Source organism: Leptonychotes weddellii, chromosome 15 (assembly GCF_054177405.1).
Source record: "Leptonychotes weddellii isolate Sample4059 chromosome 15, ASM5417740v2, whole genome shotgun sequence".
NCBI classification, from domain to species: Eukaryota; Metazoa; Chordata; class Mammalia; order Carnivora; family Phocidae; genus Leptonychotes; species Leptonychotes weddellii.
In genome coordinates this window covers 16,893,421-16,913,103 of record NC_138383.1, presented here as the reverse complement: position 1 = coordinate 16,913,103, position 19,683 = coordinate 16,893,421, and the positions used below count along the sequence as shown (strand labels likewise).

Sequence of the window (19,683 nt, the reverse complement as noted above, 5' to 3'; positions counted from 1 at the left end):
CCGGGGGGCTCCCACCCCCCCTTGGCCCTTCTCAGTCCCCACCTGAAGGCCGTTAGGTACTCCACGTCTCCGATGGGGGGGTCCACACCTCCCGTCCATGCCACGTTCACATTGTACCCCACGCCCGGCCCTCCGCCAACCTGGCAGCGCGGTGGGGGAGGGGTTATTCTCACTGCCTGGGGATCCCAGACATTGCCCCCGCCCTCAGCCCTGATTCCAGCCCTTACTCCATTCACCACTGCTCTGCATGGAGGGGCAGTTGGCCTATGTGGTCCTCCCACTAGGAGCCCAGACTCCCCAGGGAACCAGCCCCACCACAGGCCTCCAGGGCTCCCTGCCAGGTCCCGTTCTGCTACCTCCCCAAGGGGCCCCACGTTTGAGCCTAGGACCTGTACCTCTTCAGGAGCCCCCGAGCCTGGAAAGAAGTTCCCATTGTCATAGCGATGCAGGGAGATGTAGAGCACAGAGGGGTCGTTGTAAAACGCCTGCTGGGTGCCATTGCCGTGGTGAATGTCCTAGTGGGGAGGGGTGGAGGCATCAGAAAAAAATCCCAGGCTCTGGCCCAAAGGTCAAAATTCCACTTGCCCCCCACCTCCACCTATGGGGAACTCTGGGGGTGCAGCCCATCACTAGCTACAGGGCATCATGTTCCGTTCACAACAGTCTCATCCCACGCTTCTCTACCCAGGCTCTGTGGGCCATCAGGTGGCACTGCACAGAGGAGATACAAAGCCACAGGGAAAACACGGTGGATCTCCCCGCAGAGCCCATTCTACCCAACAGTGTGGAGGGAAACGTTAAAGCTAGTGAGGCACTGGAAGCGGATACATTCTGAAGAACCCAACATTTCCATGAATTTCTAAGCCAGAGTTGGGCTTCAAAGAGATTTCATCTTTGCTGAGGGCTGCTCCTGGGTACTTCCCAGTCACAGGGAGGAGTGGTGGGTGCCTTTAAACAGTGCCCAGCAACAAGAGCACAAGTGTCAGGGCCAAAAGGCCTGATCTGAAGCCCAGTGCCATACCCCAAACTATGTGACTTTGGTTGGCTATTTCACCCAACAGCTCAGTGTCTCCATTTATAGAAAAGCACATCCTAACTTGTACTACTCGAGGTGGCCGCGAGCAGTACTCTGTGTCCGGGCATAGCCAGCCCCCCATCAAGAGTGGCCCTAGGGGCACCTGGGTGGCGCAGTCGGTTAAGCGTCCAAACTCTTGGTTTCGGCTCAGGTCATGATCTCGGGGTCCTGAGAGAGAGCCCCACATTGAGCTCCGTGCTCAGCACAGAGTCTGCTTGGGCTTCTCTCTCCCTCTCCCTCTGCCCTTCCTTCCCACCGTGCGCGCACGCACACAAGTGCTCTCACTCTCTAAAATAAATAAATCTTAAAAAAAAAAAGAAAAGAGAGTGCCTCTAGCAATGCTGGTAACAGTCTGTACTATTTAAGGTAGAAAATCTCAGTTGCTTGAGGCTACAAGGTGGGGGCCAAGATGGAGCAGGGCCAAAACCACTTTCGAGTCTCCGTGAGGAGGGAGCCCCGCGGGAATGGGAGGGCTGGGCTAATGCTCCAGTAGGAAGAGATGGGGTAAGTCATCAGGCCCAGCAGTGGTGCGGGCACCTTAGGAAGAGGGCGCAGCGTTGGGGTGGGGCCTTCCTGAAGGCTGACCCTGGCACCAGCCCACTGCCTACCCAGTCCACGATGAGAACCTTGCCCACGTTCAGCTTCTGCTGCAGGAGTTTGGTTGTGATGGCTACAGAGTTGAAGAAGCAGAATCCCCTGGTGGGTGGGGGGGGGAGGGGGGAGAAAAGGGTTGGGGAGGTCAGCTTTAGCAGATGTCTGCTCCAGGAGCAAAAGGGACACATCCGCTCCGCGGAGAGGCAGAAGGGAAGGGAGGAGGGCAGTGGGTCTGGTGCAAGGCTGGGGTGGCACTCACATGGCTGTCGACTCCTCCGCATGGTGTCCTGGGGGCCGGATAATGGCAAATCCGTTCTGAAGAGGTGCAGCCAGAGAGGGTCAGAGACGACAGACACACAGGCAGGCGGGCAAGGTGGCCACAAAGGGGGTGAACACAGAAGGAGAGAAACACAAACCAGGCAGGGAAGAGAGCACAGATCAGAATATGTATCGCACACACTAGGAACAGGGCCACAGGCCACGTGGGCCAGCAGGCACCATCTCTGACCTTGAGATACCCGTGACAGCATCAGATGCTAGTGCCTCTTTCCCCGTCCCTCTTGACCCCTCACCTCCCTAGCTGGCCCAGGAGCTAGCCCCTCCTCCCCACTCTGGCACCCGAGAGTTAAGGTTGCAAGGGGCAGTGCCTTGCTCAAGGGAGAGCCACGGCTGCCCCTGTCCTCCACCCCTGAGGATGCAGGACTAAGCCAAGTGGTGCCGAGGCCTCGGGCACAGCCTCACCTTGAGCTCTCCTGAGGCCACCTTGAAAGCCAGCTCCACCAGGCAGCCCACTGCCATGCGCACGGCACTGGAGGAGTGCATCTCATTCCACACAGTGTCACTGTCCACCTGCGGGGGCAGGAGAGCAGGCTTCAGCGTGCCCCCTGCAGGGGGAGGGCAAGAATGGGGGTGGGCACCTGGACAGTGGGCCAGTAGCCATGGCGGGAGGGAAAGGAGGGGCAAGAGCTGGGAGAGCCACCCTCCCATCCCTACTGGCAGGTGCCCTACTCACCCCAATGCCCCCACAAGGCAGCACGGCGTACATCTTCTGGCTGATGGGGCCTGCAAGGAAGAGGGACAGAGCTACTCGGGAAGCTGCCTCAACTGCAGGGCTACAGGTTGGGGCCTGCAGAGCGTGGCGAGCTCCTCACAGAAAAAGGCAGCCAGACCCAAGCACAGGATAGGCCTCTGCAGCCCACACCAGTTGGAAAAGGTCTGTGCCCTATTCTGGGACGGGGACACCTTACTTCTGGGGCAGATGGCAGGAAGAAAGGGGGACGATCAGTTAGGGAGAAGAGCAGAGCCATCCCCCATCACTAAGCCTGACCTGCCACCTTCCACTCACCTGCAACGCACCCCACCCTTGTGGTAGTCTCTGTGAACGGCGCCCCCTGGAGACGGGCAGTGCGGCAAGGGGATGACCTGTGCCCATGGGGGCCCACCTGCCTACCCTGAGAGTTCCCTATCCTAGCAGGGCAGCCGACATGGCCTGGCCCACGCCTGCCGGCTCACCGAGCAGCTTCTTGCTGTCCAGCTTCTGTCGGTTGAGGGGGCTGGTCCCATAGAGCAGGGTGTGGTATTCGGAGTGCACCGTCTGGATCTCGTCCAGCGTGGCTTTGCGACCCCGGATCCGCTGTGTGGGGAGAGCAGAGGAGGCCAGTGAGGGGATGCACCGAAGGCCCAGCTCTCCCTGAGGCCCACACCCTCTCTCTGCCCCCACAGCCTGGGACGCATGGAGCCACTTTCTGGCCTTAGGAGAATCCAGAGGTTTTTGTGAAAGTATGTCTTGGCCCCCAGGCACCCCGGTCCAGGACCACCCCCATTCAGCAAAACGGGCTGCAAGGGAAGGAACGGAGAGGTGGCTGAGGGGACTGACCCTGCGGTCAGGGGTTGAAAGAAGGATGACGACGCAGAAAGAGGCTTCGTGGAAGGGGAGACACAAAGGTTTTTGCTGGGTTTGAGCTGGGGGACGGAACGAGGGGCTCCCTTACCTCACACTTGCTAAGCAGGCCCGTCTCCTGCAGCCGGGACCAGATGCTCTGGATCCGGCCGGCGTGCTCAGGGTGCACGTGTGTGTTCCCACACATGCATTGGTGCTTCAGCATGAACGTGTCGTACACCACACCTGGACCGGAAACACACCTGTCAGCCTCGCCAGCCGCTGCCATCCTCAGCAGAGCTCCTGGGCTCTCCCCAGCCAGCCCTGGCCCAGGTACCTCCTCAACGGCCCCCTCAGCCACCTTCCCACACACCTGTCCCTCTTCTCTCCGCCTGCGGTCGGCCCCCTTCTTCCGTTACTGCCGGCCAAAAGCCTCCCTGCTCCTCAAGCCTCAACCAGGCTGCCCCTGACACACCCATTGGTTTTGATTCCTGCCCACCATGCTCTCAACACTGTGCCCCCCTTCGGGGCACATCCTCCTTTTCCCCCTTCTGTCACAGCCCCTATGTGCTGCTCCAACCCCCTACGCCCCACTGGTGAGGTGGGAACATCCCCAGGCGTCTGTGCCCCCTCAGAGGCCAGCATAGGGCAGCTTCATGTGGAAAGGCTTTCGGGAATGGAAGGAGGCCTCACTTTTGACCTCACGAGAGAGGAGGACAGGAAGCTGGAAGGGCAGGGCCCAACTGAGACAGTGGGTTCTTTTCACCCAGGGCCCCAGGGCTTATGTGATATTGGCGCAAAAATCACATGGTCCCTCGGCGGGTCGCACGAGGCTAGATACCATGCTTAGGCTCCTGGCATGTGGTGGAAGGACCACTGGCAGTGGTGGGGCTCACCTGTGGTGAAGAGGTGCTTGGCGGGCTGGTCTGGGGGGCTTTTCATGCCCCCAGGGGCAGCGGGTGAGGACTGGGTGCGGCCCAGGGCCTGGTGGGGCACAGTGGCCAGGCTGAGGGGTGCCTGGTACACCTGAAGTGGCTGCAGCTGCTGGGCATCGGAGAACACCTGCGCAGGAGGGGAGCGGGCGGGAGATGAAAGTGAGGACAAGTGTCCTGGGGCCTCCAAGGGGGCCCCTATTCCAGCCCTCCTCTTCCAAACTTCCTCCTTTCCCCATCTCCTCCCACCAGGGACAGGAGGCACTCCAGCCTTCCCATCTCCACCTCCCAGGAGATTGGGGGGTGGGGAGTGATGAGTCAGCCAGAGTAGCACTGAGGTAAGAGGCTGGGAGGGATGGGGGCGTGGGAGGGGGCAGGATGAGTCAGGCCGGGAGGGCTCGGCGGTGTCCGCAATGAATGGAGTGCCGCTAGGTGCAGGGCCGACTGTAGTAACAGCGGGGGCGTGTGTGTACACACGCGCGCATGCACGCACAGACCGACGCACGACCGGCCCTACGCAGGCAGAAACGCAGGCACACAGGCCTCGGGCTTATGCGTGCACGCGCAGCCCGGCAGGGGCAGGGCGGGGCGGGGGGGTAGTCACAGCAGCAGCCGCAGGCAGGGGGCTGGCCGCCTGGGGCACGGGTGGCTCTGAGACCAGCACAAGCAGCGCCCCCTTCCACTGCCCCTTGCTTCTTTCCTGCTCTGCTTTTGCTCTCGGCGAAGCCTGGGCCATGCAGAGTGGGGAGAGGGAAAGGCAAAGACAGAAAGGGCTGCAGGGGACAGAGAGGCGGGGATCAAGGGCTGGGGTGGAGGGGCACCTTTTTGTAACCAGCACTGGACTCATCCAAGTCGGGCCCCTCCTCAGGGCCACTCTCGCCCTCCTCATCCTTGACCTGGATGCAGTCCTCCTCCTCCTCTTCCTCCTCTTCCTCCTCCTCTTCCTCCTCCTCCTCCTCCAGGTCTTCCTGCGTGCTCTCACTCTCCGTGGAGCCTTCTCGGGGGATGGTCAGGGCCCCCTCCCCAAGCAAGGCCTCCTGCTGCTCGGTCAGCTCCTCCTCCGTCTCCTCAGGGTGGGTGGTGGGCTGCCGTGACAGCTCCCCAGTCTTAGTGAGGATCTGAGAGCAGAGCAAGGGGGCCCATCGGCTGGGAGGCGGCGCAGCCATGCAGCCTGTGGCCCAGGAGGGTCTGGCCGTCCCTGGCCTCCCCCTGGCAGCCGGCCAGCCCATACAGAGCTTGTCCAGGAGGCAAGGGTATGTCGGAGCAGATGTAGCCTGGGCTGTAGCCTAGGGCATCAGCCCCTGCTCCGTCGCCGCTGCCAGCCCGGTGCCCTGCTCTGCCCTGCCCGGCCCCCAGCACCGCCCTGGCCCTTGGCTGCTCCCAGCTCACCTTGCCCAGCTGCAGCTGCTGTTGCTTCTGTTTCTCCAGGAACTGCTGGTGCTGCTGCTGCATGACGAGCTGCTGCAGGGCCTGGGGGCTCTGGGGCAGCGGGGACGACTGAGTGCGGCTCAACGGCCGGTGCCGCGGGAGCTTGCCCACTGTCCGCATGCTGGTGGCCACACGTTCACCTGTCACCAGCGGGGACTGCCCGTGGAGTGGCACTGTGTGGTGGGAAGAGGGGCACTGTTAGGGCACCAGGCACCCCCATCCTACCCCGGGACTCTCCCCCTCCTAGAACGCCACCACCTACATAATCAGGAAAAACCTTGGAGGAGCCCAGGGCACCCGGCTCCCAAACCTGAGCCCCATTCTTCCTCCTCCCCACAATGGAATAGTCCTGTAGCTCAAAGTCACTGCCTCCAGCAAGCCTTCCTGGATTCACCACTCTCTCTCCCTTTGATTCCCTTATGATTGCACATGTAGTCTTAGGCCCTCAGTGTAGGTAAACAATGACTAGTTTTCCCCAATTCCAACAAGACCTCCCTGATCATAGACATGGATGCCATCAGGTGGAGAAGGCTGGGGGCCAGGGTCATGTTATCTTTTAAGCAGAACCTCTTCTGATGCCACCAGCTGCTTAAGGTCTGACTGTCCAAAGCTATGCTGGCCAGTTCCAGAGATGCCAGCCACATGTAACTACTGAGCACTTGAAATGCAGCCTGTCTAAGTTGAGATGGGGACGCCTGGGTGGCTCAGTCGGTTGAGCGTCAGTCCGACTCTTGATTTTGGTTCAGGTCAGGATCTCGGGGTCATGAGACCAAGCCCCATGTTGGGCTCCGTGCTCAGCACAGAGTCTGCTTATCCCTCTCCTTCTCCCACTTGCGTTCTCTCTAAAATAAATAAGGATGCCTGGGTGGCTCAGTCAGTTAGGCATCTGCCTTCGGCTCAGGTCATGATCCCAGAGTCCTGGGACTGAGTCCCCCATCAGGCTCCTTACTCAGCCGGGAGTCTGATCTCCCTCTGCCTGCCACACCCCCTGCTTGTGCTCTCTCTCTGACAAGTAAATAAAATCTTTAAAAATAAATAAATAAAATAAAATATCAATAAATTAAATAAATAAATAAGGGGTGCCTGCGTGGCTCAGTCAACTAAGCGTCTGCCTTTGGCTTAGGTCATCATCCCAGGGCACTGGGATCGAGCTCCGTATCAGGCTCCCTGCTCAGTGGGGAGTCTGCTTCTCCCTCTGCCCCCTACTCTGCTCGTGCACACTCTCTCTCCCCCAAATGAATAAATAAAATCTTAAAAAATAAATAAGTAAATAAAATCTTTAAAATAAAAATAATAAATAAATCGAGAGGTGCTCTAAGTGTGAAATATACACTGGATTTCAAAGACAGTATGAAACACAAAATATCTCACTGATAACTCTATATTGATTATATGTTGAAATGACAATATTCCATGGCACCTGGGTGGCTCAGTGGGTTAAGCGACTGCCTTTGGCTCAGGTCATGATCCTGGAGTCCTACAATCGAGTCCCGCATCAGGCTCCCTGCTCAGTGGGCAGTCTGCTTCTCCTTCTGACTCTCCCCGCTCTCGTGCTCTCTCTCTCTCTCTCTCGCTCTCGCTCTCACAATAAAATCTTTTTAAAAATGACAATATTCCAGATCTATTGAGTTAAATATGTTATTAAAGTTAATTTCACCAGATTCTTTTCATGTTTTTTTTTTAAAGATTTTATTTTTAAGTAATCTCTACACCCAATATGGGGCTCGAACTCACAACCCCGCCCGAGATCAAGAGTCACATGCTCTACCAGCTGAGCCAGCCAGGTGCCCCATTTTACATTTTTTAATGTGGCTCTAGAAAACTTTTGAGTTACAAATGCGGCTCAGTGTTGTAGGTCTACTGGACAGCACTGCTCAGGAACGGGAGAACAGCATCTGGTAGGCTGTAGGTACTCAATCATATCTGTAGGACAAGGAAGAAGTCAATGATGCCCTGGAGGGGAGCTGTGACAGAGCTGGAGAGTGTCCCTGGCTACTCCCTGACGGTGGCCTGGCGGCCTCAGAAGAGGGGCCCGACACCCACCCCCTTGCACAGCTGCCCGCCCGCTCACCAGCAATGAGGGTGCTCTGCTGCCGAGCCTGCTCCAGCAGCAGCACGTGCTGCAGCAGGGAGGCATGCCCGTGGGGGCCGGTGTCGCCCTCCAGCGCCACGCCCAGCAAGCAGCCAGGGATGGAGGATGTGCTCATGAACTTGCCCGTCAGCGCACCACCCTGCCGCAGGGACTGGAGGGCCTGCCTCTCGGCCTCCTGCTGCGTTGACAGCTTCGGGGAGGCCTGGGGTGGGGAAGGGAGAGGGAGGTGAGGGAGGGGCTGAATCTGTCCCCAGTCCTGCCAACTCTGGGTCAGCATCCCTCACCTACCCTCTGCCCACCCCCCACACCCCCACACCCCCGCTCCGAGGAAGGCCATCTGATCTCCCTCAGGGCTTTGCGAGGCATCCAGGACCACAGACCTCAACACACCAGAGGGAGGATGAGGCATGCGGCCCATACTTACGGTGAGGTGTGAGTTGGTGACAGTGACTGTGGCCTGCAGCCCTAGGGAGATGTTGGGCAGAGAGGGAGACGTGTAGAGGCTGAACTGGTTGGGGGAGCTGTCCAGAGGGAGGGCCCGGTGCTGGGGGAGCATCTAGGGAGCAGTTGGGAGAGACCAGGCATGAGAGCAGGCAAAGGGGGGCCACCTGGGGCCGAGGGCTCTGAATGGTGCCTCGCTCCCCGCTCCCCACACCGAGCCCCACCTGGGCGGGGGACTGAGAGATCACGGTCCTTCAGAGGCCCACGGGACAAAGCCCACTGAAAGGCAACAGGTCCCTCTAGCCTGTCCACATGGGCAGGGAGGTCCCTGCTGGATACTCTCAGCAAGACAGACAGGAAGGAGCTGCCTTCCTTCTTCCAAGGGAAACGGAGCAGCGCGGCCCGCCCGCCCAGCCCTCAGCAGGCCTGTACCTCGGTGGGGATGTTGGGGACTGAGCCAGTAAAGCCATTCTCAGCAATGGTGCTGTGGGAGCTGTTGGGAGAGCTGGGGCCGGAGCCTGGCGCGCTGTTACACACGGACGACACTATGGGAGAAGTGGCTGTCACCTGGGCATGCTCAGCGCCACCCCCCACTCCCAGGACCTCAGAACAGGAACGAGAGAGGAAGGAGCCCTTACCCCCAGGCCCAGCGCCGGTGATCTCAACAGCTCTCTTCTTAAAGGTGCTAATGACTGTCCCATCCTTGCGACGCAGGAGGGGACTACTTCTCCGCTCAGCCACCTTCTGCTTTAGCCTCGAACGCACTTTCAAGTTGGGTTCGGAGGCTGGGGAGAAGGTAGCCCGGGCTCAGAGGCATCCACACGAACAGGCACACACCCACCCGTAGCCTGGCCCCTCCACATTCCCACCCCTAACCTCCAAGGAGCCATATTCTGGAAAGCCAGGCTGGTGGGCACTACACACCTGTTTTGCGGAGGGGGAAGTCATCGCGGCTGTCATAGGGCCCAAGCAAAGGCAGTTTGTAGGAGGGAGGCGTCCCAGGGGGGCCACTCTGGGGAGGGGAACTCTGGTCCAAAGAAGCATGGTGGGCTCCCCTGGGGGTGTGGGGTGGGGATGGAAACAGACCTAGGTTATTACCCAGCCAGCGGGACCTGCCACCTTGCAATCAACAATGAGGAAATGGCCACTGCATCAAGGGACAGGAAATGGGTCCTGGGGAGGGAAGCAAGGAGAGAAGCCAGGGGTGGGAGTTTCATCCCCTAAGAGAGACTGCGGGGCCTGTCCATAGGTTCCGGCCAGGAGCCCCCTGCCGTCCTGCAGCCAGGCAAGCCCCTGAGCAGGGCGCCCGTGTGACCCATGCCCGCCACAGGCCATTACCAGCATTTGGGATGCTGTGGGAGGGAATGGTTGAGGCCGCCTGGCGTGGGCTCCTTCGACTTCGACAGAAGGAATTCCTGGAGCCTCAGCTTCACCTCAGTGCTGGCGATGGCACCTGCGGGACAGGGCACGGCTGACCTGGGTGCCGGGGGCCGGGAGCCTGCCGCTGGGGGGATGGGGGCAGGAGGCCCAGGCCTTACTCTCTTTGCTCTTCTCCTTGTTTCGCAGGACGAGCAGCTGCTGCTCCAGCCTCTGCTTCTCCAGCTCTTCCTGCCGCTGCTGCTCCCGCTGCCGCTCCAGCTCCTGCTGCCTCTTGGCCGCCAGCATCTCCTGCTGCTGCTGCAGGGGCGCGGCGGGTGGGGGGAGGGGGGAGGGGGGAGGGGGGAGGGTGAGCCAGGCCCGGGCGGGGGTCGGAGGTCGGGGCGGCCCCCCCGCGCCCCCCTCGCTCACCTTGAGGTGCTTCTGCAGCTGGACCTCATGCTGCCGTGTCAGGTGGTCGTGCTGTTTCTGGAACTCGGCGAACAGGAGCTGCTTCTGCAGCTGCTGCTGCTGCTTCAGGGCCAGGAGCTCCTGCTGCAGCTGCTGCTCCCTCAGCGCCGGGTCCACGGGGCCTGCCAGAGCCCCCCGCAGCTCCGCGGGGCTGGGGCTGCCTCCCCCCCCGCCCCCCGCGGCGCTGGGCATGGCTCCGGGCAGCACCGGCTTCACCTCCACTGCAGGGGCAAGAGACCGGCGTCAGAGAGCCCAGTGCTGACGCCACTGCGCCCTGGCAGCCCGGCTGGGGGCCCAGCAAGCTACCAGGCAGGACCACCAGACCCACGAGAGCAGCGCGCGAGGGGGCAGTCAACTCCCTCGGCTCCGCAGAACCACGTTCTGTCTCAACCTACACGGTCAAAGCCAGGAACTTCAGCAAGAAAATATGCATAAGCCGGGGCACCCGGGTGGCGCAGTCGGTTAAGCATCCGACTCTTGGTTTGGCTCAAGTCATGACCTCGGGGTCGTGAGATCGAGCCCCGCATCGGGCTCCGCACTCAGTGGGGAGTCTGCTTCTCCCTCTCTCCCTCTCCCTCTCCCCCACTTCAAGCGCGCACACTTGCGCGCGCTCTCTCTCCCTCTCTCTAAAATAAATAAATAACTCTTTGAAACGAAACAAAAAGAAAAAAACCAAAGTATGCGTAAGCATGAAGCACAGTCTCTGGAAGACCGTGAATGCTCAACACCCGATACTGTCATTGATCATTAACGCCACTGGGCCTTTTACAGGAATTACTTTCCTGACAAGGAAACTGAGCTTCAGAAAAGTTCAAGTACATGGCCATAGACATACAGCCAGGGGATCAAGGAACCGAATGTGAATCCAAACTCTAGGCTTCTAACCACTGTCCTTCCCATGCCTCCTCCCCACCTCTCAACATCACACATTCCCTGCCCAGAAGCCTATCCTAGAAGAGAAACTGAAGCAGAGGCTGGTTCTAGAACTGAGGGGGCTGGCAGTCAGGGCCCTTAATAAACCCCCAGGAGAGACCTGTGGGGACCCTCTGGACACCCCTACCCTCACCTCTCCCCTTCTCTCTGCCCCACACCCAGCTGGGGCAGATGGGGCCCAAAGGCAAGGCTGTGAGAATGGGGGTGGGGGGCGGGGTCGGAGCAGCAGGCCTCAGGGAAAGGGGTGCAGGGCTGCACCAAACCAGGGACAGGAGGGGGCTGGGAGTCAGACTCTGCTTCCTTTGCTGGATTATCTCCTTTCAACAGTTTTATTGTAATTACCCTGAAAATGCCGCTATATATAGAGTGAGCCAAACAGCAGCTGTGCCTGGGGGGAGGGGGAACGAGAGAATGGGCGGGCGGGCGCAGGGAGGAGGTGGGAGGAGGGGACAGGAAAGGAAAGGGAATCAGACAGGAAGAAGGGTAGCGGCATGGGGGGGGGGGTGGAGGCTGGAGCTCAGGCAGAGATCTCAGAACTCCAGTCTCAGGGAGAACCAGCTGGGAAGGGAAAAGGGGTTGGAGGGGCCTGCTGGGTCCCAAGACCTTGGGTCCAGGCCCCCATGTGGACAATGGGCTCAGGGGCCCCAGGGAAAGGCAAATGTTCCCAGGGGCTCATGGGAAGCATGGGTCTCGACCTCTTGATCCCTGTCCACTGTCCTCTGGTCCCTGAATGTCACTCCCCACCACTGCCCCGTGGTTGCCAGGGCAACTGGGCCAACAGCACACCAGCAGGGAGCCCCAAGCCCAGCCCACACTCCACAGAGCCTCCCTACTCCAGCAGGAAGGGGAAGGCAAGCTACCCAAGGCCTGGAAAGGAGGAAGTGAGAGAGGCAGGGCCAACCCACCTTGTTTCTTCTCCATTTCTTTCTCCAAAGAAAGCCCTCACTTTCTCACTCCAGCCCAGGGAGGCCACAGGGAGCTGGGAAGACCTTCCCGTGGCAAGGCAGCCCACTCAAGCCTGGGCCTGGAGAAGGAAGGACCCCAACATCCTGGTGGCGACCAGTGTCTCCTGCCCTGGTGAGCAGAGCTCTCTGCCCAGGCCCCCGTCATGGACCCTCACTGGGAGCGGACAGGGAGCTGGGAGGGGACGGAGGGCTGAGCTAAGAGAGACTTCTACACCTTGTGCAGTCAGTGGGCCTGGATCTCTCCAGGGGACCCACGCTGAATGAGTGTCACCCAGGCAGGGGCCAGGCCTGCTGAAGGCTAAGGCCCAGCTACGACCCTCCTGCCAGAATACAGCCTCTGGGACCCACTGGGGGTGGGAAGGGGGGGGCGGTAAAGCCTGAGCAGAATAGCTTGGTCCCCCCACCAGCCCCTTCTCCACCCAGCACTGCTAGGCACATTCCCCTGTGGTTTGCCCGCCAGCCACACTGACGACTCTGTGGCCACGAGGCCAGAGCCACATCTGCAGGAGTGGCCAGATGTGGCCAGGAGGGTGGGGCTACATACACAGACACACACACACATCACTCATTTTCCCTCCCAGCCCACGTCCTCCCCCGGCACCAGGAGGAAGGGCCTTCGGAAGGGGCCTGCAAAGGGGCTTTTCTGGAGATGGCTGACCCCATCCAGGGTGCAAAGCAGGGTGACAGCAAGGAGGCAGCAGCCAGCCTCAGGTCTCCCCAGCCCTGGAAATGCTCAGCAAAGTCCCAGGCTGGCTGGAGAGTTATCTATTCCTCGGCAGGGCTGGCTTGGCCCGTGGCACTCAGTGCGCTCAGCCAAGAGCAGGCCAGGCTTCAACCTGCTGCTCCCGGCAGTGCCGGGGCTGCAGAAGCCGGATGCCTGCCAGCCTGCCCGCCCAGGGAAGGGCAGGGGTCCAAGCGCTCCTGGCTCCCAGCAGATAACCCTGCTCGGGATGCCGCTGCCGCCGGCACTGCTGGCTTCCCTTGCAGGAGCCCTGCAGAGAGGGCACGGGCTCGGGCTCGGGGGCTGTCCCCCACCCCCCCGCGGCTCCCACACAGCCGCCGCCACGGCAGAGAAGCTAGGCCCCGGCGGCAGCGGGAGCCACAGCCCCATTGCTACGCGGGTGGCAGGACGGCCCATGGGCTCCGCCACCCCAGCCTCATTCCCATGCAAGCGGGAAGCACAGCCGACGAGAGAATAGTAACCCACAGGCTCTGTGGGGGCCTGGACAGAATGCAGCAGCCCAGGGGGCTGCCAGGTCACAAGCTGCCTGCCTCTAAGACGGAAGGGGTGCCGGCTGAGCAGCTGGAGTCAGGGAGAGGGTGTGGGGGAAGCACAGAGCCTCCTGAATGAAGGCCGCTGGACACAAAACCTACAACCTGGCAGCCTCGCAGCCCCCAGAGGATCTGTGCCCTCTGCCAGCTTGGCGCGAGCAGGGCAGGTGGCAGGGGCCACCATTAGAACCAAGCACCTGGAAGGAGAAATGGGTGTGTCAAGACAGGAGGAGGCTCTTGACCACCTCCTGGTGGACCAAGAAAGTGGGAGGACCTCTGAAAAAGGAAGAGAGTAGGCTAAGGGGCACCGCTCCCTAAGAGGAAAGGCTGAGAACTCCAGCTAGCAAAGAGCCCCCTGAAAGGCCAGAAGAGGAGGGCAAGGCCCTGCGTCCTCCCCCCACCCCCATGCCTCCCTCTGACAGAGAGCTGTAGAGAATAGAGAGGAAGTCAGATGGCCAACACAGTCATCACCTAGAGAGGGAGGATGCAAGGGTCCAGGTCTACTCTGCTCCAGACTCTACTCCTGCGGGACTCTGCCCCTCCTAGGAGTGGTGGCCTTAGGAAAAAGCGGCAATATCATCCTGTCCTCCGGCCTTCTGCAAGACTGACTCACACTGCCTCCGTGGAGAAGCCCCAGCCGAGGTAGTTGAGTGGGCAGGGCTGTGTATTTCTGGAGTGGCCTCACGCACACCAGGCTCTGGCTCACGAGGGGCCGCCCTGCCCAGCCTCGTGGGCCCACCTGGGCAGTGCCAAAACCTTAGTGAGAATGCTTGGGCCGCCCACCTCTCCGTGAACCCCATCAGCCCAGTGGGGGCTCCCACCACGGATTCTTCCGGCAGCATGACCAGGGATAGATAGCCCAGCTCCTCAGGCGGAGACAAGGCAGGTGCTGACGGGACAACCTCTGGGACAGCCACCAGCACAGCCTCAGACTAGAAGGAGTGTCCAGACAAAGGGCTGCTGCCCCCAAGCAGGAGTTCCGGGACGTGAGGAGCAGGTTTTAGCAGCACCTTTAGGAACAAGGATTCAAAATAAAAAACAAATCTGGCTGCCCGAGGGCAAGGCCAAGCCTTCCCCCTGCTCTGAACATACTGTAAGCCATGCTCCAGCTCAGAGCCCCCGAGTGGAGAAATCACCGGTTCCAGAATCCCCATGCCCCAAACCCTGGCAGCAGGGAAACAGTACCTTTCTTCCCCCTGCCCTCGGAGAAGCCCGAGATGGAAGGGGCCAGCACAGTATGTAGACCTGCCCAACAGACCTAAAAAACTTAAGGCTCGGCTCTTCAAAGACCCCACTCCCAGGAGCCACCAGCCACAGAAGGCTAGGGGGGAAGGAAGGGATCCAGGGTAGGCAGAGATTGAGATACGGGTGCACTGAGCTGTTTGGAACATCTACACAGGACAAAAAAATAAGGCCTCTGCAGATAAGCCCTGGGTCGAAGGAACTACTTTATTGAAAGAGGGGAGAGGCTGAAAAAGGCCTTTGAGATCACCTGTCTCAGCCCGCTCTCTGCACAGACGTGGAAACCAAACTTCTTAGGCCGCTATGCAGAAGATCCCACCAGCTAATCAGCAGGGACTCACACCCTCTGAACACTAAGCTAAGTAGCCTGGCTCCACCGCAGGGTACCTCAGGCCCTCCACACCGGCCAACCTGGATAACCGGCCCCTCCAGAGAACAACGTGCTGGCAGCCCACCCGAGAGGGCAGCGCCTTCCACCAGCACCCGAGCCCCAAGGAGCTCCCTCAGCAGACTGAGTGGTCAGCAGCTTCCTTAAATGTCTAATGACCTCGTTCTGTCCCTCTGGAGAATGGGAAAAGGAGCTTGTCCCTTTCTTGGCCTTGAGGGATTTTGGAAGGAGGCAGGGAACAGCATTTCACACTCCTCCCTGTGACGCCGATGACCCCTCCCCACCGAGGACGGTTTCCCATGATCTATTTCTGGGCTCTTACATGACTAGTGAGGCCGATTTAGGCTCAACAGGTTCTACCACAATTCAGACAGTATTTCCCCATGTGCAAGCTGGGGAGGACTCTCACCTAGCAATTTTCACGGCTCGTGTAATGCAAGCGAACACACATCGCATAATGGTTAAGAGCCATGGCTCTGGAGTAAGAGGATGCCAGGGTTCAAGTCAGGCTGCACCACTTCCTAGCGCAAAGGCACCAAGCACCTGCGTGTGCTCCGCGCGGGCATCTGGGAAATGGGAGTAAGACTAGTAACTTCCTCCCGGAGCTTTGAGGCTCAGGAGAGGGCTCGCAGGGGAGCTCGGCCCTGGGCCCAGGAAGATCTCAGGAGTGGCTAGTCAGGGCTATTACTAATGGCTCCTGAGATTTGTGTGTGTCCCGGACCCCTCTGGCAGTCTAATGAAGACTCTGGACCACTTCTCAGAATGCTTCTAAAGAGCGTGAAATAAAATACTTAGAACTCGGGGCGCCTGAGGGGCTTAGTCGGTTGGGCGTCTGCCTTTGGCTCGGGTCGTGATCTCCGGGTCCTGGGATGGAGCACCCACGTCAGGCTCCCGGCTCAGCAGGGAGTCTGCTTGACCCTTTCCCTCTCCCTCTGCCCCTCCCCCCCAAACGTATGCTCTCTCTCTCTCAAATAAATAAAATCTTAAAAAAAAAAAAAAAAAATTACTTAGAACTACTCCAAGCTCAGACCTCTGCCAGAGGGAGGCCTTAGCTCTCTGGTTTCAGACTGCTCCAAGGTCGCTCTGCGGTCCTGTCCTGATCAGAGCCCAGCCCGTGGGCCCCACGCAACACACACTGGAGTGGCCGGCAGCTAGAGCCCGGCCCTCGGGAAGGAATCTCTGCAAACAGCCTCCTCCCAACCACAGCACATCCAGGCTGTCTCTCCTGCCTCACTACCCCCCAGAACAGCTGCTCTGTCCCCTGCGGCACAGCCCACAGCCGTGGCAACCCTCCGGCCCCTCAGGAGCATTACTTAGCACAGATGCGCACAAGTTTCACTCCTGCTCTCGGGGCCCCAAGCAGTCAGAAAGTCTTCTCTGGGCTCCAACCTCACTGTGCCAGCTCTCTCCCCAGTACCATCCCACATCTTCCCGGGCCCCTCTTCTTGAAAGGCAGAAGCAACGTGCAATTGACGCCAGGGGCTCTTGGAATGTCAGTGCAGGAAGGGCCTGCAGATCAGCAACTCAATGTCCCAAGCTCATCATGCCACAGAGGAAAGACACCTGCCCCACATCATCTGGAAAGGAGGCAGAGGAGCTAGGCCTTACTCAGGGTCTTCTGACTCTATCAGCCTCCCACTAAAAAAAAAAACACGAGGAGAAACCATGAAGGCTGCTCCTGCATGATGGAGTGAGGAGCCAAACTCTGCATTAAGGATGCAGGGATCAAGACAGGGCATCCAGTTGGCCCCCAGCACACCAGAGCCCACAAGCACAGGGGAGAAGGGGGCTGGGTTGTTAGAACCCCCAGAAACCTTGAAGAAGACCATGCCTCTGAAGGACCTTAAGCCTAAGGAGTGCAGAGGCCTGGTGGAAGGCACGAAGAGTCTCGCTGATGAAGAGAGATTTACTCACTGATAGGCTGCTATCTGGAGGAGAAAGAGACTCATTTCTCCCAGCCCAGCCATTTCCAGGAAACACTGGGGCACCAAGTTAGAGGCAGCTAAAAGGCATACTGCTCGTTCAAAGGCTGCAGCTGTTGCTGGGACTGGTCGCTCCACACCTGGGGTGGACAGCAGGGGCCCCAGGGCAGTGCAACCCAGCCCTGAGCATCCAGCAGGGCGCCCTGCCCACCTGCCCACCTGGCCGCTTGCCATAATCCCCCACCCCAGCTGGGGTTTAGACACCTGCTGCCCAGCGTCTCAAGACATCCTCCCTCTGCAGACCGCCAGGCTGCTGGGGGCTGGGTTTGCCTCTGACTGGGGCGACAGCCTTCCTCCCTCCACAGCCCACCCTGCTCCGAGGAGCCCCAGAGCCCGCCCCGGCCTTCCAGGGCTGCTGGTGATGTCCACTGGCAGGCTGCGAGGCCCCGACCCCGTCCACACAACTTTTGTCCACACAGCCCTTATTCCAAGCACAGTCTGAGTCTACTCACATCAGAGTCACCGGCCACGTGTCAAAAATGCTGGTTCCTGGGCTGCCCTATAGAATCCGAACCCTTCACGGGGGCCAAGGCTTGGCGCTCTGCACTTTAATATATGTTCCCTTAACAATTCTGATACAGGGGCGCCTGGGTGGCTCAGTCGGTTAAGCGTCTGCCTTCAGCTCAGGTCATGATCCCAGGGTCCTGGGATCAAACCCCACATCGGGCTCCCCGCTCAGCGGGAAGCCTGTTTCTCCCTCTCCCTCTGCCCGCTGCTCTGCCTACTTCTCCTCTCTCTCTGTCAAATAAATAAATAAATAAATAAATAAATAAATAAATAAATAATCTTTAAAAAAAAACAATTCTGATACAACCGAAAAGTTTGAGAACTTTCTTTCTCATTGCGTCCCCGGGCTGGCTGCACTCATTTCTGTCGCCAGCCTGACAGCTGTTACAGCTGTGTGTGTGTGGACACAGTTAATCTGATTTCCTGTCTGGCAGCTGTGCAGCAAGGAAGGGACAGCTGAGGGTCTCAAAACCAAGAAGAGGGGATGGAGGAGGAGGGGATGGGGGGCAGGGGAGGCGGTCTGAATGGGATGGAGTGTTCAACTTCGTTGCCTGAGCCCCCTTCTCCCCTGATTTCCCTGCAGGGAGGGAGAGAGCTGACCAAGGGGTCCCCGCTATTCACAGAAAACGGGAGAGCTCAGGAGCCTCCTCCCCCCAAAGCCAGACTGGTCTCTATTCTTGAGGAGCACACACTCAGGAGGTGCAAAGACAAGTCGTGCAGACTGTATACTACACAAGGGCACCCAACCAAAGGGGCAAGTTGGGGCTAAAATTGAGCCCACGCTCCAAGGGCTGAGCCACGTGCTCTGGCATGAAGATGTATCCACCCGGAAGAAGGGCCACCTCTAAAAAACGTGCACAAAGGAATGCTGGTGTGGGTTAGCAGTAGCCCAACGCACAGACCTGAATCCGAATCACAGCTGTCACCTACCCTGTGACCTTGGGCAAGTTCCTTAACCTCTCTGATCCTTCTCAATTATAAAGCATGGCTAATAATACCTTCCTACAAGAGACAAGGTAAGGAAAGCCCGATACCCTCGTCACTGAGGACATTTTTAGTGCCTCGCCCTTCCTACCTTACCCCTACACCTACACACCCAAATGCCTGGCCAAGCTTGGAATGGTCTGAAGAACATGAATGAGAATATCCAGGGGAAACCCCAATACCAAACCCAAACCCCATGGCACTTCCCAGCATCCACAGCATCCCTTCCTGGCACAAGCAGGATTCACACCCTCCCTCACTGGGGGAAGGAGACTCCTCCTCCATGTCTGCTCATAAGATCCTGCACAATGCCCAAGAATCAGCGCTGCCCAGTCCGGGCCACAGGGGAATCCAGGGCCCACAGAAGGGAAAGAGGGGATCCCCCAGCGCTGTGTCCTCGGGAATCCCACACAGGAGCTCGGGCTCCGAGGCTCCCCAAGCTACAACAAGGCCTGAAGGATGGGCGGGTGCCCACTTTGTGCTGGGCTGTTGTGGAGAAGCCAAGCAGAGACCCCATCCGTCAAGGAAGACCCCTATGGCCCTATGAGAAGCGGTGACTGGTTCCCCTCATCAAGCAGGGACAGCACAGACTGCCCTGCAGCCCCCGTGGGCTCTCCCTGCCAAGGCTCTGGCTCACCCACTGGGGCAACTCACCATATCTGTCTGCTGACCCAGAGGCCCAAGCCCCAGAATAGAACCCAGGAATCCTGACCTCAGCCCTGGACACCAGCCCCTTCAAAGCAACCTTCATTCATCCATGCGCCAGGCACTGTGCTGCAGAATGGCCATGCACCAGACAGCCCAGGGAGCAAAGGATGGCCCTAAAATAGGGTTCCAAAGACTTGCTGGCGGAGAGGCAGAGTGCAGGGTAGACAGCCATCCCAGAAAGCCCCGTTCCCCAACCCCTCGGGCTGGGGAGGCCTGGCGACACACACTGCTGCTGCCCAAGAAGCATCCCTGGACACCTGCTTTTTTAGCCACAGGCTTCTGCATCCTGTCTGGAAACTGATCAAGAGATGGGGAGAGGAGGCGGGAGGGGGGGGGTGGGGGGGGGAACACCAGGCTGCCTGGGCCCTCATGGCCGTGTTTATCCGGGGTGGATTTTTTTTTAACCCAAAGGTTAAAGCGTTTCTATTTGAAAC

General features: G+C 59.3%; 1 protein-coding gene across 7 annotated transcripts in view; it reads right to left on the bottom strand.

Moving 5' to 3' along the window:
* Positions 1-19,683, bottom strand: part of HDAC5 (histone deacetylase 5) — a 36,139-nt gene that overhangs the window by 1,771 nt on the left and 14,685 nt on the right. For 3 of the 7 annotated variants that reach the window (XM_081804881.1, XM_081804882.1, XM_031033981.2), the window contains 19 exons: positions 10,230-10,489; positions 9,980-10,118; positions 9,780-9,894; positions 9,366-9,496; positions 9,080-9,226; positions 8,874-8,986; positions 8,425-8,556; positions 7,980-8,202; positions 5,870-6,081; positions 5,302-5,598; positions 4,445-4,610; positions 3,661-3,794; positions 3,182-3,302; positions 2,682-2,731; positions 2,411-2,518; positions 1,929-1,984; positions 1,684-1,771; positions 396-515; positions 43-140 (listed from right to left, as the gene is read on the bottom strand). In XM_081804881.1, coding sequence (XP_081661007.1) covers positions 43-140; positions 396-515; positions 1,684-1,771; positions 1,929-1,984; positions 2,411-2,518; positions 2,682-2,731; positions 3,182-3,302; positions 3,661-3,794; positions 4,445-4,610; positions 5,302-5,598; positions 5,870-6,081; positions 7,980-8,202; positions 8,425-8,556; positions 8,874-8,986; positions 9,080-9,226; positions 9,366-9,496; positions 9,780-9,894; positions 9,980-10,118; positions 10,230-10,489 — 2,710 coding nt within the window. Of the gene's footprint in view, positions 1-42; positions 141-395; positions 516-1,683; positions 1,772-1,928; positions 1,985-2,410; positions 2,519-2,681; positions 2,732-3,181; positions 3,303-3,660; positions 3,795-4,444; positions 4,611-5,301; positions 5,599-5,869; positions 6,082-7,979; positions 8,203-8,424; positions 8,557-8,873; positions 8,988-9,077; positions 9,227-9,365; positions 9,497-9,779; positions 9,895-9,979; positions 10,119-10,229; positions 10,490-12,106; positions 12,226-19,683 lie in introns of all 7 variants that reach the window. The other 4 variants (XM_081804883.1, XM_081804884.1, XM_081804885.1 and 1 more) reach the window with 3 other exon arrangements.